A 16,959-nucleotide genomic window follows, 5' to 3' on the forward strand; every position below is an offset into this window, starting at 1 on the left:
AATGTAAGAGTAAATGGAACACTGTAAAGACTATATATATATGTATATCAGTTATGACATATAAAATTGTATATAAGAAAAGATGAAGAAATCATAATAATAATAATAATAATAATATTCGTGAAGATGAGATAAAAGATTCGCGTGGTTGGTTACAGATAAACTTTAAAAGTTGGTTGGGTCAGCAGTAAAAGTGTGTTTAGAATCAACGATGATGTGTCTCTCTCTTTCTCTCTCTCTCTCTCTCTCGGTGGTTCGTGTTGCAAGCAGCAGCAGCAGCAATCGTCGTCGGAAATAACCGAAAATGAAGACGGTGGTTTTTCTTCGTCTTCGAGAACTGGGGATGCGTATTTGTGACGTTCCTCAGTAGGTGCCCTATTTTCTTCTACGAGGCCTAAATTTAGGTCCTCATTCTGTGTATGAATCAGCAAAACGATTGCACACACACACAGACACACACACAGTGGCTACTACTACTGACGGCAAACACAGTATAACTAACCCTCGTGATTTCGATTTCGAGTAATAAAGTTAAAGATGAAATAAAAAAAAAATATATTCAACAGAAATTTGGGTCAATTGAAATGAAATTTGTATGTGTAACATTGGCACAGCAAAAAGGGATTATTGATTTAATAATAAATTATCCATGAGAGTTAAAACTTCGATAGATTAATTTCAAATTGAACAACACATCCTCTTCCTTTTCCTTTCTTGAGAATAAATAGTAACTGTAAAACAGTGATTATTGTTAAATGATAGACTCGATCGATAATAAATATACAATCGTACAATCTGATCGCTTATTATTAACCGCAAACCTCTATAAACCTTTTAAAATACGTTAGTCTAAGATTTCTATCCATTATCGCACAATACCCTGAATTCTTCGGTTCAATGAATGCCAGGCAAGTTATTTCAAACGCGTTGGAGATAACGAAATGTCGTATACGATGTGATCGATGTTCATCGTTCAAAACATTTTTCTGCCTCTTTTTTTTTTCTCTCTTTTCTATATCTCCAATGGAACAAGAGAATTAAAAAAACAAAAAAAAAAGGAAGAAAAATAGAAACGAAAATAGTACAAACATATATATACATATATACTCTGTTCTATCGAAAAAAAAAAAAGCAAACACGTGGAATAGAACGTGAAATTCCTACTTACTCAGCAGCAAGCACACGCCTTTGAAAACGAACACCCAAACTGATCGATTTCTTCGTTAAAACACCAACAAAAACTTCTCTGAGCATTCCTTTCTACGATTACTTTTTTTTAAAACGTGCTACAAAAATAAAGATGAAGAAGAAGAAGAAGAAGAAAAAAAGGAAAAACAAAGCGACACTACAATCATTCCTCGTCAATCAACGTTAGTAACGATCAATAAAAGAAATAAATAAATAAATAAATAAAAAAAATAGAAAAAAGGATAACAGAAACACGAAACATCTATTATTATGTCATTTTCAATATTAATCCGGCACGTGCGTTAGGGTTGCGTCAAGGTTCGTTCGTTTATTCAATACGAACAGCAGGCTAAAAAATTTAGGATTTAGTCCTTTTGGTCCTTGGTCAGTGTGATGGTAGTCTGGAGAGAACACTTTTGGAATTTGTGAGAAATGGTAAATAATTGACACACATCTAGCAACACATCAATCTCTATCTCTCTCTCTCTCTCTCTCTGTTTTTAGTTTTCGTTTGCTTGCATTTTTGGTTATTTCTTTCTCTCGATGTGTTAACTCACCATCCTGATCGTTATCCTTCACTGAGATCTTCAAGAACTCTCGTAGATGTTTCGGTAATTTTCTTCGATCACCAATCTCCTTTCCATCGATCAAACATCGAGCTTCAATTGTATCTTCTTCCTCTTGATTTTTCTCAGCACCATTTTCAGATTCTGGTTCACTCTCGTCTAACTTAATGCCAAACCTGTTCAATCTGTTTTTTGCTTTTTCGATAAATTCTTTCTCCATGGCACTCATATTTTTCATTTTAGATTCAGATTTATTCATGTCATCGTGCAAACTTATCTTTACAACCTTATGATGCTTCCTTTCTTCCCTTTCGTGAACTTTATTAACATACTCGTCGTACATCCTTTGACGAAATGCTTCACCACTCATCGCCCAATTGCAATTTGATTTGTCGATCTTATTTTTTGATAATTTTTTTAAATCCTCTTTGTCAACTTTACTTTTATTATCATCTTTCAAAGTGTCGTCTTCCATTTTTCCTTTTTGGGTGATCACTCTGTGCACACTGTGTTCAATCTTTTCAGTAGTTTCTTCCTCGTGAACACCATTCTCGTCATGAATAGTTTGACGAAAATCACGATTACCAGATTTTTCAATACTTTCCGAACGATTTTGATCAATGTCTTTAGATTTCTCTTGCCAGGATTCTTTTTCAATTCTACTATCATTATCAGGTTTTGTTTGTTTTGTTGATATCGTTTCTTTCTTCATCATATTTGTCGAATCCTCGTGAAATTTTGATTTAACTTGATGAAATTGAAAATCTTCAAATGCCTTTCTTTCCTCTTCCTCAGCTAATATAACATTTTTCAATTGATTCTCTAATAATTCGATATAATTTAATTGTTGATCGAAATATTCCTGCGGTAAAGAATATTTTCTATGACCACCAAGATCCAATTGTTCCATGGTCTCTTTTTGCAATCTTTTCAAATTGGCCACAATTTCCGTAGCTGTGAGTTTCTTCAAAGTTTCAACGTTATTATTATCATGACGTTTTCTCGTTTCTAAATGATTTCTCGGTGGATTTTGATCGAAAATACTCGTAGTATCGATACAAGATTTATCCACTGTTACAATTCTCTTGGATCTAGGTGGTACTTCAACTCTATCATCGATCAATGCTGGATTCACGTTGTAACGGGTCTCGATAAATCTTTTCGGTGGTGTTGGTGTTTTATTATCCACTTCCGGCGATACGTTTTTATCAATAATGGCACTGTTAAATGTAATCGAACACTTGTTATTACTAGTGTTCATCGAGGAGGATCGATTTTTCATTGAATGAACCATCGATCCGTCGTACATTCTCGGATCTTTCGTTAAACCATACTGACCACGAATAATACCACTTCTACTTGGCGTCATACTCGTCATCGTTTTATCGTCAATATTCGACGACGAGTAGGGCAATTTTCTACACGAATCTCGTTGGTCGTTATCATTCGATTCGTATCTAGCTAAATTCATCCAATCGCATAATCGAGTAACTTTCAAACGTTCTTGACCTTCCACTTGTTTCACTGGACACGAAATTTCGTTTCTAGGTTGTTTCTGCATTGATTCAACAGATCGAGACGAATTTTGTTTGATTATATTTAACAAACCCAATGGTTTATCTTCAAGCTCATTATCATCATTTTTTATTACCATGCGATAATTCATGGGTGAAACTTTAGAAGATTCAACATCGTCGTAACTACGACGATTGATAAATTTCGTATGAAGATCGAGTAATCTGTCAGGACTCGTTTGCATCGATGTTTTTTGTTGAGACGGTGATAAACATACCAACAATCGTGGATCCCTCGAAGTTGATACACCCAACCATGGTAAATCTTCAACATTACGATTCATCCTTCCAGATTTAACAACTTGACCATAAAAATCCGAGATATTAACCGGTCCTGGATATCTTCTTGACGATTTAATCTGGTCTGAAACAGTTTTTTCGTCTCCGTCAGATATCTTTGTATCAGGATACTTAAACGTTAGCCAAGCTAATTCATTCGCAACGTCAGACACACCATGCTTGTTTAATCGATGATGGTAGTCGGTCTCGATGTTTTTTTCTACATTATTAACAACAAATGATCGAATGTTCTGCAAGCTTTCGAATATGTTAAATTTATATGCCTTTTTTAATTGTCGAATTATTTCAATGCCAAATGGCATTGATAGAATCTTTCTTAGGCTTAGATCTTTTAAAGATGATGGTTTTAATGTGAAATATTCATCGTCATTCAAAGGAACGTAATAAAGATCTTCTTCAATCGGAGTTATTGATCGATTTGATTCGATTTCATCGTCTCTTTCATTCGATTTTAACAATGACAATTTGTTCCTTAAATTTGAACAATTGATCTCATCCTTATCGATGATCGTACAATCATCAATGAGAGACAATTCTATCGGTACGTATTTCACTGTACTCACGGAAGCTGTACTACTAGAAGAATCTTGATCTTGAAATTCATTTTGAGATGTAACAAATTCTTCTACATGTTTTCCATCAATCGAAGATTCTTTCAAATCTTTAGAATCTTCTTCAGAATCTAGCGAAGTTTCTTCACGTATATCCGTCGAACATTTGTTTTCGATAAAACTTTCTTCAGTTTTAAATTCAGACCTTGACCTATCAACATTTTCCTCTTCCTCGTTATCGTTGTCGTCGTTTTTCCCAACTTTTTTACAGATACTCGAATCCTGTAGATGTTCCTCGACAATCTTTATTTCCGTTTCCTCAGTGATCATCTTTTTCTCACATATCTCGTTTCGTTCAGTTAAGATATTGTCGTATAAAATCGTAGATACGTCGTCGGTAACAAATTTCCCATTACTCTTATCATCGATCCCATTTGATCCCATTTCCTTGTTACCTTCCATAGTAATTTCCTCGTAGGTTCGAGTTGAATCCTTCGACGAGCAGGTCGTCCTAGTGGTTGCCGTCACGTCTTCGTCGTCGTCGTTGTCGATAAAACCTGCACCTTTTTCTCCTGGCGCCTTTTCGTACAACTTGTCACCGGTTATTTCAGTAGTCTCTTCATTGCCAACCATGACGCCTTCTACGTCGTTACATAAGACTTCGTCGTCGTCGTCGTCGTCGTCGTCGCACTTGGAAAATGCGAATAAATTGGCAGCCCTTGATTGAACCTCTTCAACTAAGGTCTTAGTTAAATCACGTGACGGAATCTTTAATGAATCATTCTCGTCATCATTGACAACATTCGTTAACGTTAATCCCTTAACAGCATCCAAATTAACTTGTAAGATATTTTCGTTCGTTGACTCGCATTTGAAAGCACAATCCAAAATACATTGCATCATCTCACGTGGAAGTGGTGGACGTTCTGGTATTTCAACAATTTCTTCTTTCATAGTAATTGGAACATTAACAACCACCATACTATTTTCTTCTTTCGATATTACAGTTGATTCTCGTTGAACACGAAAATTGGATGATCTTCTTGGTGGCACGTCTGGTGGGCAAGTAACCATCGACGATCTATTTTCATTGTTCATCGAAGTTTCGAAATTTGTCAAATTTATTTCAAAATTACTTTTCTTCGTTGAGTTTAAATAATCTGATTCTTTCTTATCGATTATGTCAAAAATATCATCGTTCGTCATTTCATTTTCCATATTATTATCTTCCTCGCGAGATGATGATGAAGAACAAGTTTCATCTTTACAGTCGTCATTTTTGATATCATTCTCTTTCAGTTTATTCGATTCGATAATACTCGTTTTAGGAACATCCACGTCTGACATTTCTTCTTTTTCTTTTTCTTTGTCTTTTTCTTCTTCTTCATCGACAATCTTTTCTTCCACAAATTCTCGTTTTATCCGAAATCCATTCTCATCGAGTGAAACATTATTAACTCTATCTTCTATCTTATTTTCCAAATTTACGATTATTATATTTGACGTTAAATTCTTATCCTGTTCCACAATTTTAGTCACGATTGAAATATCATTATTATCCGAAATAGAAACTTCATTTTGTTTATTCGTCGTTTCTTCGGACAAATCTTTTACGATGACACTTTTATCATCGATAATATCGTTAACTGGTTGAATAGATTTAGATTCGTTCGATTTTTCTAATTTATCATTCATTTTAATATCCACAGAAGTCTCCTCGTCAATCATAATTATATTATCATTATTATTATTATTATTATTATTATTTTTCATAGATTTTGTATTATTTAAAAACTCTGAAGAATTCTTATTCTCCTCGTCTTCGTCTTCGTTTTCGTCTTCGTCTTCGTCTTCGTTGGTAACCTCATTAATACGTTTACATTCAGCACGACGAAATTTTCCAATTTCTTCGTTAATAAAATCTCTGATATGTTGTTCCTCATCTCCCGATAATTTTTCACCTTCCTCTTGAATAATATCTAAAAATCTATTAGCCGCTTGTGATTGATAATAAGATTCTAAAATGGCACGTTTTTTAGATTTCATTTTACTTATTCTATCGTATTCCATTTTGTTATCCTCTTTCTCAAACGACGTACTAGGTAATTTTAAATCTTCAATGAAATTTCTCAATTTTCTTTCAATCTCTTTAGACATCGTATTATCCTTCGTATCAATCTTACATCCTTCTTGCAAATTATTCAATTTTAATTTGAACTTTTTCTCTTCTTCTTCATCATCATCATCATCATCATCGTCGTCGTCGTCGTCGTCGTTCGATCTATCAAATTTATCCTTTTCAACGTCCGAATCTATTTCGGTTATGATCGGTACTGTATCTTCCATATCCGTGCTATTATCTTTCATCTCATTTATATCAATCGTCAAAATGTCTTCATCATCTAAAAGTTTCATTTTACAATTGACATTATCCGACAATGGTCTCATCAAATCTAAAGGTTCGTCGACTCTGATCGAAACACTGTCAACATTCATTTGATCCATTATTCCAGTTTCTACAATTCCAACACCCGGTATATGATCTATCGTAGCTTCCAATGGCAAACTACTTATCGTTTTGATCTCGATCATTCGTATTTTATTATCTATTTCTTTCATTTTTATTTCACATTTATTTGTTTTCAACAAATTTTTCTCATTTTCATCGTTGATTTGATCGTTGATTTCGTTGCTTGAATCGAAATTATCCGAAACTGTGTCGTTCGTTTTGGAATCGTCAATAAATTTATCATCAAATTTCGTTGAACCATCATCGGTTGGTGTAGGTGGACGTTGTTGTTGTTGTTGTTGTTGTTGGGCACGTTTTCTCTGGCGATTTTTTCGATTTCTTCGATTACGCGAGCCATGAGAAGGCATCTTCTTCTTATTGTTAGTAAATTCAGCGTCTGTGACGTATCCAGAGGATTCGCAATATCCTATGAAATGCGGTCCCAAAAAAACGTTTTTCCTTCTATACAATTTTCAATGAAAATTAACTTGCGTTATAATAATTGTCGTTTTTTTTTTTTTTTTTTTTACCAAACGCCTGACACATCATCGTATTTTGTTTTTTTTTTTTATTAATTGCGCAAAATTCAACTCGATATACGACCTATCTAACCGTCCTATTTCCCAAATTATTATAATAAAAAGACAAATAATTATTTATACTGATAATGATGATGATGATGATAATGATGATGAGAATGATTAATCGCGTTTTATTTCAAGACAAATATTGTTAATCATCAATTTGATTATTTTCTTTTTGGATTTGATTGAATTTAAACATTTTCTATCGCGAATCACTTTTTGCTGTGACGTTACGAAAAATAAAAAGCAAAACAAAACAAAAGAAAAAATGATTTAAATAAATGTATGAATAATAAACAAAATCGAATATTATTAAAATAATAAAAAATAATGAGAGAAAAATACTAATTAAACAAGAAAAAAAAACTTCTAATATTGATTTGATCGAGCATGCATAAAAAGCGTTGTTTGTGTGTGTGTGTGTGTCTCCCAGGCCTCCAGCGATGCAAAATTTTATTTTTAACGTTAAAAACTAATATAATAATAATAATAATAATAATAATAAAAATAATATTTAATAATAATAATAATAAAAAAATGCAAATGATAATTTACCTTTGTTTGCGTCTACGCGTTGATCAATCGTTGAATTCTTCAAACCACCGTTCTGAGTAACGTAACTTTGATCATTTTTAGTGTCATCTGAAACAACATCAATGGAATACCAACTTTTTAATCTAATTCATAAATATATTTATATAAATATAACATTAATTAGAAATTATGGGAAATTTGTCGAACAAAAAAATTGATAAAACATAATAATCAATAAAATTTGATTTATGACAATAAATCACGACGTTCAAAATTCCTTTCGTATTTAATGGTGGTAACTCGAGATATCAAACGATGTAAGATTTCAATTACAGATTTTATTTCTCATTCGAGTAAAGTTAAATTACAAAAAAAAAAACCCGCAGCATGACCTCCGTGGTCCGTGAATCACTATAATACACTGAACGTAAATGAAGTCATGTCACTCATGATACATACTCGATCCCACCTTCCCCTCCCTTCCTCCCTCCCTTTTCCTCCCTTCTCCTTCCACACGTTACATATGTAAATTCAAACGTTACGTATTTCTATTTGCGTATAAATGACACGTTTTATATCTAATTAAATATAACCAAATAATATACACTTTTTTTTTTTTTTAAATGAACGGATTAAAAATATTTTTTTGTTGAATTATTATTTTCATGAAATTTGACTTAAACAAACAAAAAAATTCCCCATAAAACTATGAGACAATGATATTTGTAGTATTTCTCGTTCGACATAGCACGAAATTCACTAACTCGTTTGAGAGAAACACTCTTGAAAATGAAAAGTAAAAAAAATGAGGTTTCCAGGAGAGTTTGCATCGACGCTTCGGACGACACCCACCCACCCATCCACACTTCTCCTCTCTCTCTCTTTCTCTCTCTCTCTCATGTTCCCGGGATTCATGCATAGTGCCACTTCCGAGTTGGACTTCCTTCCGAATAAACAATACCGGGACAACCAGGGAGATGGTGTAGGTTCTACGTTGTAGAACAACCCAACCCACGATTTTGAACGTTCGTCGTGTTACGTTATGAGTACGTACGATGTGAGCATAATCGTCACAGGAAACAGCCCAAATTCTGACGGAAGTTAAACTTTCGTAGCTCATGTAGAACTAAATGCAGAATAGAATTTCAACTATCTTAACAGTATTAATACTTTTCTACAGTATAACATCATTTTTATAATAAAAATTGTAAATATTTGTTATCATAAATAAATTACAAGATTAATATGAATATAATATAATTGCATTACTATAAATGTTCATATCTTTTTAATATATATAAATTACGTTATGTCACGTTGTTTGTCCGCAATGGATTTCTAAACAACTGAACCGATTTTAATCAAATTTTCCACACTGTGTGCAATTTCATCCAATTTGATAGATAGGATAATTTATATCTCAATTTATAATGATTATCTCTATTTAGTTCGATAAGATTCTAACAAATGGAGGCATTAGTATTAATAAAAATTTCTTAAACATTGAAATATTTATTTATTTATTTATTTATTTATATAATTTAATATACGCGTTTAATATATATTATTTCTTAGAACAAATTTGGTATCGATCTTTAATAAAAACGTGCAGTACATCGCATGATACAACTAAGAAACATACAATGATGATTGTAAGTCCCTTTGGGTATCTATCTTTTTGATCGTTTTCTATTTCTCTTCTTCTACGAACTCCGAAAGGAATAACATGATGGTATGTAACAAAGAATGAAGAGTTCATTACTATAAACCTAGTCGTTGGATCATTTCAATCCCGTGAGACCCCTTCGAGGTAGGTACTTACAAATACTCTCGAATAATAACTTCCATCGTGTTCATCGTACTTCTAATATATGTAAGAGTTAAGGAAAATTATACCCTAGCGTGAAATCCCATACAAACTCAAAGTACTTTCACCTGACAGAAATAAATATTATATAATATTTTCTTATTAATGTAAAATATAATAAAAAAATAGAAAATAATTTAACATTATATTTAATAAATATCAACGATATTTCTATAAATTCCCTAAACAAAAAAAAAACAAAAGACACATTTGTTATAAATTAAATTGAAGATTATAACGTTGAGAATATTTTTTTTTTATTATTCTATTGTAATTATTTATAAAAAAAAGCATCATGCATTCGCATAAATTAGAAACAAATTATGCAACGATGATCAATGTAAAATGTTCAAACACGTAACCTGACGTAACTCTACAGAATTCGTAATAGAACACAGGGTTCTCGTTTGGTTGTCAACGAAAAAAAAAAAAGTAGCCGAAGGTTGTTTCAAAAAGTGGGCACGGCACCTTCGGCCCATGACACCGCACCCATCAAAGGCGTGCATTAAAGTACCCGTGTCAAACACGTCCCGTCGTCTCTTTCGAAATCATCGATTCTATCTGTCGACGCGGACCATTACGCTTCCGTTCTTTAACATCTTCTTCTTCTTCTTCTTATTTGAGAAAATTTGTCCTTTGAATTTATAATTGCAATTAATCCCGTAAATCTTTTTTTCTTATTATTTTATTTCATATCTTTATCATCGAATTTTAATAAAACACTATCAATTGTATTCCCGTTTCTTTTTCTATTTCAATTAGTGAATTATTTTATAATAATAGTGAAATTACGTGGAACGTTGTTTGTCCGCAATGAACTCCTAAACTACTGAACCGATTTTAATTCAAATTTTGCACACTGTGTGCAGTTTCATCCAACTTGAAAGATAGGATAGTTAATATCATTCTAACAGATGGTGGTATAAGGTAATTCGTTGACTTAAAGACGTGTGGCGGGAGCACCCCTAGTTCTATTATATTTAATTTAATAAATGTTTTTTTTTCTTGACGTAACACATCAAACACTTTGTTCATTTCTTTCTTTATATTACAAGGTAATACAACAAGTAGACATACGTGTAACAAAACAATCGTTTGAATGATCGAAATTATTCGTTTCCCGGATTATGGTCTACTTCATCAATTAATTACACGTTGCACGCGATTATCAGATAACTAAAACTAGATATATTGGCTCAATCGAAAATTTCTACTAAAGTTTATATTGAAAATATTATTATTATTTTCTTTTTTTTTTTTGATATACTCAAGTTAAAACATTTTATAACAATTTTGTGTTAATTTGTGTTCTTTTACAAACGTTCGTAAAATATAATATACCTATTGAATAGGTATTACCGATAGTAATAACTATTGTTCTGTACTAAAGTTCAATTGAATGGACGACGACAATACGATTCGTTCTTGATAAAAGCCGATTCCACCGATTGTGTTTCCATTCCTACGTATATGGAAATCGGGTCGCTAAACGCGAATTACTCGATAAGGTAGAAATGACCCAGTGTTTTTACGGATGAATAAAACGAATCACCCCCCCCCCCCCCCCCCCCCCACTAACGATAAATCGAATATAAAATACCACGAATTATATAAACTGTGTTTTAACACGAGATATAAAAATCAAAAAATAATCCAAATTTTGGTTTATTTATACGAGTAACAGATTTGTTGAATTATACATAAAAAAAAAGAATATAAAAAATTTACCGTGAAATTTAGTGACATTTAACAATCGATCCAAACTCTCGATCAAATCTTCATCGCGTAAATCGGTTCCCGAATCGTTTTCTTCCAAATCATTGGAAAATCTTCGAAGAAATTCATCAAAATTCGATGTATTCAAATTATCCAGTTTTTCCTTGACACCATTTTCCAAATTGTCAACGTTATTCGATGCATCATCGTCATCATCTTTAAAACGAACAGTTTTGTGTTCTCTTTTAAAAGAACGTTTTCTTTTATCATGGTGATCATCGTCATTCTTGAGAATCGATGTATTACGATCTAACAATTCCATGGTTCTTTCAGAAACCTCAAAACGTTTGTGAAAAATCAAACCAAGAGTTTGCAATCGGTAAAATCTATTCGTTCCAGTTATTTCGTTGAACTCGTTGTTGTTGTTGTTGTTGTTGTTGTTGTTGTTGTTGTTGTTGGTATCCTCGATAAAATTCATTCTTTTCGATGATTCGTTCATTGTAAAATCATTCATTGTTTGAGGAATGGCAACAGTGTTGATACGTTTGAAATCTAAACTGTTAAATTTGTTTTTTAAATTCTCATTGACCTCGACATTTCTAAAACATGGTGGCGGATCGATAAGAAACTTGAAATGTTCGTAATATTCACGCTCGAGTTCCTCCTCATCCACATTCTCGTGATTTTTGTCTTCTTCTTCTTTGAACATTCTCCTTGAACTTCGATTCGATTCCTCGAGCCGATCCAATCTCGCTAGGATCTCTTTGGTCTTAGTGACGTCATCAACAACCTTCGAAAGTGGTGGTAGTGATGGTGATGGTAATGGTTCGGTTCGACGATTCACCTCATACTTCGATTTACCAATCCTAATAGAATTTCGTATCTTCGATTTTCTGTTCTCCAGTTTGGTTCTTCTTCTTCTTCCATGAGAACATTTCTTCTTCCTTCGTTTCCAGGATGCACTCAAGGATCCAAGTATTGAAGGTAACCGAGTTCGTGACGTCACCAAGGATATTCTTCCTTTGGAATCCTCGGAAACTAGTCGAATTGGTGGTCTTTTCGTTATAACCAAAGGATTCGTACTTTCCATTGAACTGGAAGGAATGGGATCCTCGATTGTACCAAAGCATTGTGAACAACTAAAGAACTTCATTCTTTCTTTCTTTCTTTCTTTCGAAACTATTTCAACAAACTATTACTATATTTTTTTTGTACATTTCTTTTCTTCAATAATTGTCCATGATCTATATATCTTTTTTGTACTTTTAATTCGATAAATGATCCAACAATATCATTCGTCGAATTATAGGTAACGAAATGACGTTAAAATTACGTAAATAGGATTCGATTTGTCCTAGGTACGTATTGTTCATTTTAACAAAGCATTCATTGTTACATTATATATGGGTTTCTACGAGAGTACATTCATATTACAGTTTCTCACGACATACGTCACAATTTACCTTTAATTGTAATCGTCGTCACGATAAATATAACATCTCTTTCGAATGTTAAAAAGAAAAAAAGAAACAATCTAATTATATTAAAATTCATTTGTGCAAAATTAAAGAGAAACAAAAAAAAACATCTATTTTCTCATCTAACACAAATTGTTACCTTTTGTTCTATTAGAAGAAAGCTCGATAAAAAAAAAAACAAATCCATTTACGTAATTTGAGTACATTTAGAAGAAAAAAAGGTATTCTTCATTCGACAACGCCCTTTTTTAACCGTCGACAGGAACAACGCCTTCTGTTCCAACCAACCACTGAACAATTTACTCGAAAAATAAAAACACGGCTAGGCTACGAAATGTTGATCAGACTTTTTTTCCCTTATTGTGAATTAAATAGAAAAATCCTAGTAATCGTGTCTTAATAGTAGTAGTAATAGTTGTTGTTGTTGTTGTTGTATCATTACTGTTCATCCACTTCTATTTTCGTCGAAAGAACAAATCCCATTTGACTCTTTCTTCATCACTTGATTGAACTTCGTTTCTCTTTGATTCGTTTAAGATCAAAGATCGATATAAGTTTGATAAGATTGATAATAATAAGATGAAATGAAAATAACGCGAGAAAATCGAGAGAAACTACTTGAAGAGTAGTTAGTAGTACGTTTCTCGACAAGGTGTTCGTGAGCACTGACAGAAAAAGGTGGGTCGAGTTCGAAAAGGAAAAGGAAGAGGGTCGCCTCCTTGTCGTAGGGAGTCTCGTAAGTAGAGGGTGCGCCTTCTACTTGAACGAGAACGAACTTCTTTTTCTTCTTCTTTCTTTTTCTTTAACGGACAGGTGTGCTGGTATATGTGGGTACAACACTTGAGTGTCTTATTCATATATGTTAATGTGAACGAGTATAGTACAACGTCTGACAGACAGACAGACAGACCGACACACACGTGCAATCGTTCCGTTCTCTCCCTCTTATGCTTCTTATACCGTTTTCTACGTGTTTGTGTCCGTTCATCCTAGCGTGAACACGTTTGTGCAAAGTAATTTGCAGAAAGAACAAGGTAATATAGAAAGGCACGAATAATACGACGACTACGCGATGACGGTTTATTTTCCATATATTCTTATCTTATTCTTTCATGAGAGAGATTACTATTTCTATTTTCTTTTTTCTTTTTGGCTCATTTCAATCTTTCATTTTGTCTTACTAATAAAAAATTTATACAGAAATAATTATACATGTTATTTTGTAATTAATCCTTAGAGTGCTATGGATGCATATATGCGTATATCGACGCTTATACGTGTTTGTTAATATTAATGATATTAATTAATGAAATTATATAATATTTACAATCAAAAACTGTAATTATTAAATATAATATATTTACTGTTATATATATATATATATATATATATATATATAGGTATGTGTTCTCACCTGTGCCGTTTTTTCTCGCTTCGTTCGATATAATCCGTGTGTTCGAAGTTGTTATCGTCTTCGTTGTAATTTCTATACAATAATAATAATAATCATTTATCATTAATTATTCCATTGAAAAAGAAAGAAAATATCAAAAGAAATCAACAAACTTACTTTTTAACGTTTCTGTCGATGAATTTTCTTGAAGGCTGCTCTTATAAATTCTTCTTTTAGGTGAACCAATATTTTCTCTTTCAAAAATAAACAAATGAATCGTTAATTTCTTATTACTTAACTTGTGAATCCAATATTATAAGAAATAAATGTAAACACTTACTGATTTAAACCAAGCTTCAAATGATCCCCAGCATTACGTAGTAAAGCATGGGCCTCACTATTCGTCACTTCCCGAGTGCTTTTGTCGTTTATACTGCTAATTAAGTCACCCTCTCTAACACCTTGTTGAGCTGCTTTGCTACCTGGATTTACCTGAAAATTAATAGAACAAATGATCAGTCATCTACAAATACAAATATTCTCAATTGGGATACATTGAAAAACAACGTGTCTTATCTCAATTCGATATAAAACACACAAATTTCGTTTATATTACACTTATTATTATTATTATTATTAACATAAAATGTATTTTGATACGGTGCACGGATTCGCAATAATAAAATTACGTATCCTATCTAGAGATAAATAATAGTATTAGTAGAAATACTATACTACTATCACACACACAAATTCATTCTCTGTTTTTGTCTACTATCTGCCCCTGGAAACACGTTTCCACGCGTACGTGAGCTAATTCAAAGCAAGTCGGGTAGTCTGACTACAGGCGTACTAGTAAACCTATACTTTACCTATATATATGTTATACGATAGTTAAAATTCTCACCGTATCGTTGGATTTTCGTTGTGGTGGTGAACGAAACTTTAACATTCCGAAGAACAACGGAGGCTTATATCCTTCACAATAAATTCAAACCTTTAGTAGTATCTCCTAATAATCGTCAAAACGATCAAATTTAAAATACATTCCTATATTACATTATATTCTACGTAAGAAAATTCCTATGAAGATCTACAAATGAATAACAACAACAACAACAAGTGTTGTTATCAATCAAACTGATTGAAAAATAATTTATGAAATTTAATTGGATGATCCTTTATTTGCCATGACGAATGTTGACACAATGCAATCAACGTCCACGTGACCAGACTCAGATTCGTAAAATAAACAAGATATATATATATATAACGTTTTCCCCTGTGTACCCCCCACCCCCTAAACCTCCCACTATCTACCTGAAACAATGCTGACGTTTTAATTACACGTAGAAAGAAGGTAGAACAAAGCGACAATGTACAACGCGCGAGTGAACTCAACGTACTAGTACCGAGTCTCTTCCGTTTCTGTATGAAGAAAGTAGTGGGAGAAAGGAAGAGGTAGAGAAGACAGAGAAGACAGACAGAAAGGGAGAGAGAGAAAGAGAGAGAGAGAGAGAAAGAAAAGTAAAGATACATCTCATCTGACGCCACTGTCGTCACCACGACACGTCAGAGTACTTTCAACAAAATTAACGCAAGTATCTGGTTTTTTTTTTTTTTTTTTTTTTTTTTTTCGAAGAACCTTCTATTATTTTGTAAAAGTACCATCATCCCCCTCTCACCCTTCCTTTCGGTGTTTATGCTAACGACGAGAGTGTACGTTGTGCGTCATGCTCGATAACGTTCAAGAATTTTACCTTCTTTAAAAAGAATCTGGGTCAACTTCCTAAAGTGTTTTTTTTTTTTTTATTTCTTTCCAAGCAAAGACAATTTTTAAATACACCCCTCTAATCTTGCATTCATTTTATGTTAATAAATGATGAATAAATTGATGAAACTTTGAATGTGTGTGTAAGTATGTATGTATGTATAAGTATGAATGGTGGATCATGCAATTATTTTATTTATTTTTTTTTTTTTATTATTCTTTGTTATTTCTTTTGATATTGTTTTTTTTTTTTTTTCATACGATACGTGGAAACGAAATATATATATATATTGGAAAAAAAAAAGTTTTTTCTCGTTTAATAGAATAAAGTTACAGAAAGATATAAAAAAAAAAAATAACGATAAACGTTTATATTCAAAGATTTTAAAAAAAAAAATCACCAACGTAGTAAAAAGAAAGATATATAATAAAAATACAAAATGAGAAAGACATACATACATACATACATAGATACACATATATACAAACACAGTATTATATAGACCATGAAAAAAATTCAACGTAACTTTGTGACAGATAGAAAAATAAGACAAATATTTGAGAGAGAGAGAGAGAAAGAGAAAGAGATCAAATTTATCGTGATAGTTATAATATGTCAGAGAAATGAATATGAAATAGAAAAAGAAAAGAAAAAGCAAAAATACTTTTTTAACAACAATTTTTCTCATACGGTTTTTCCTCATACGATGAAAAAATTAATTTTCTATATTCTCTCTCTCTCTCTCTCTCTCAAGTTATCATTTTTTTTTTTTTTTATTTAAATCTACCATCCAGTATTCTATTTCCCCTTAGGGATAAACGAGCAAAAAAAAAGTATAAAGTATGTAGTAAATAAAAAAAATAAAAAAAAACACCGATGAATTTTTTCTAAACCTCCCTCTCCCCTCATCCCTCATCCCTCATCCCC

General features: G+C 32.4%; 1 protein-coding gene across 1 annotated transcript in view; it reads right to left on the bottom strand.

Moving 5' to 3' along the window:
* The window catches only part of CAP (Cbl-associated protein), a 74,604-nt gene that overhangs the window by 35,094 nt on the left and 22,551 nt on the right, over positions 1-16,959 (bottom strand). The window contains 5 exon segments of the mRNA XM_089172998.1: positions 1,746-7,115; positions 7,828-7,914; positions 14,282-14,353; positions 14,438-14,514; positions 14,601-14,752. Of these exon segments, the coding sequence (XP_089029124.1) occupies positions 1,746-7,115; positions 7,828-7,914; positions 14,282-14,353; positions 14,438-14,514; positions 14,601-14,752 (5,758 nt within the window).

This window comes from Polistes dominula, unplaced genomic scaffold, assembly GCF_049000335.1.
Source record: "Polistes dominula isolate Pdom_NZ unplaced genomic scaffold, Pdom_raw_medaka contig_22, whole genome shotgun sequence".
Taxonomy (NCBI): Eukaryota; Metazoa; Arthropoda; class Insecta; order Hymenoptera; family Vespidae; genus Polistes; species Polistes dominula.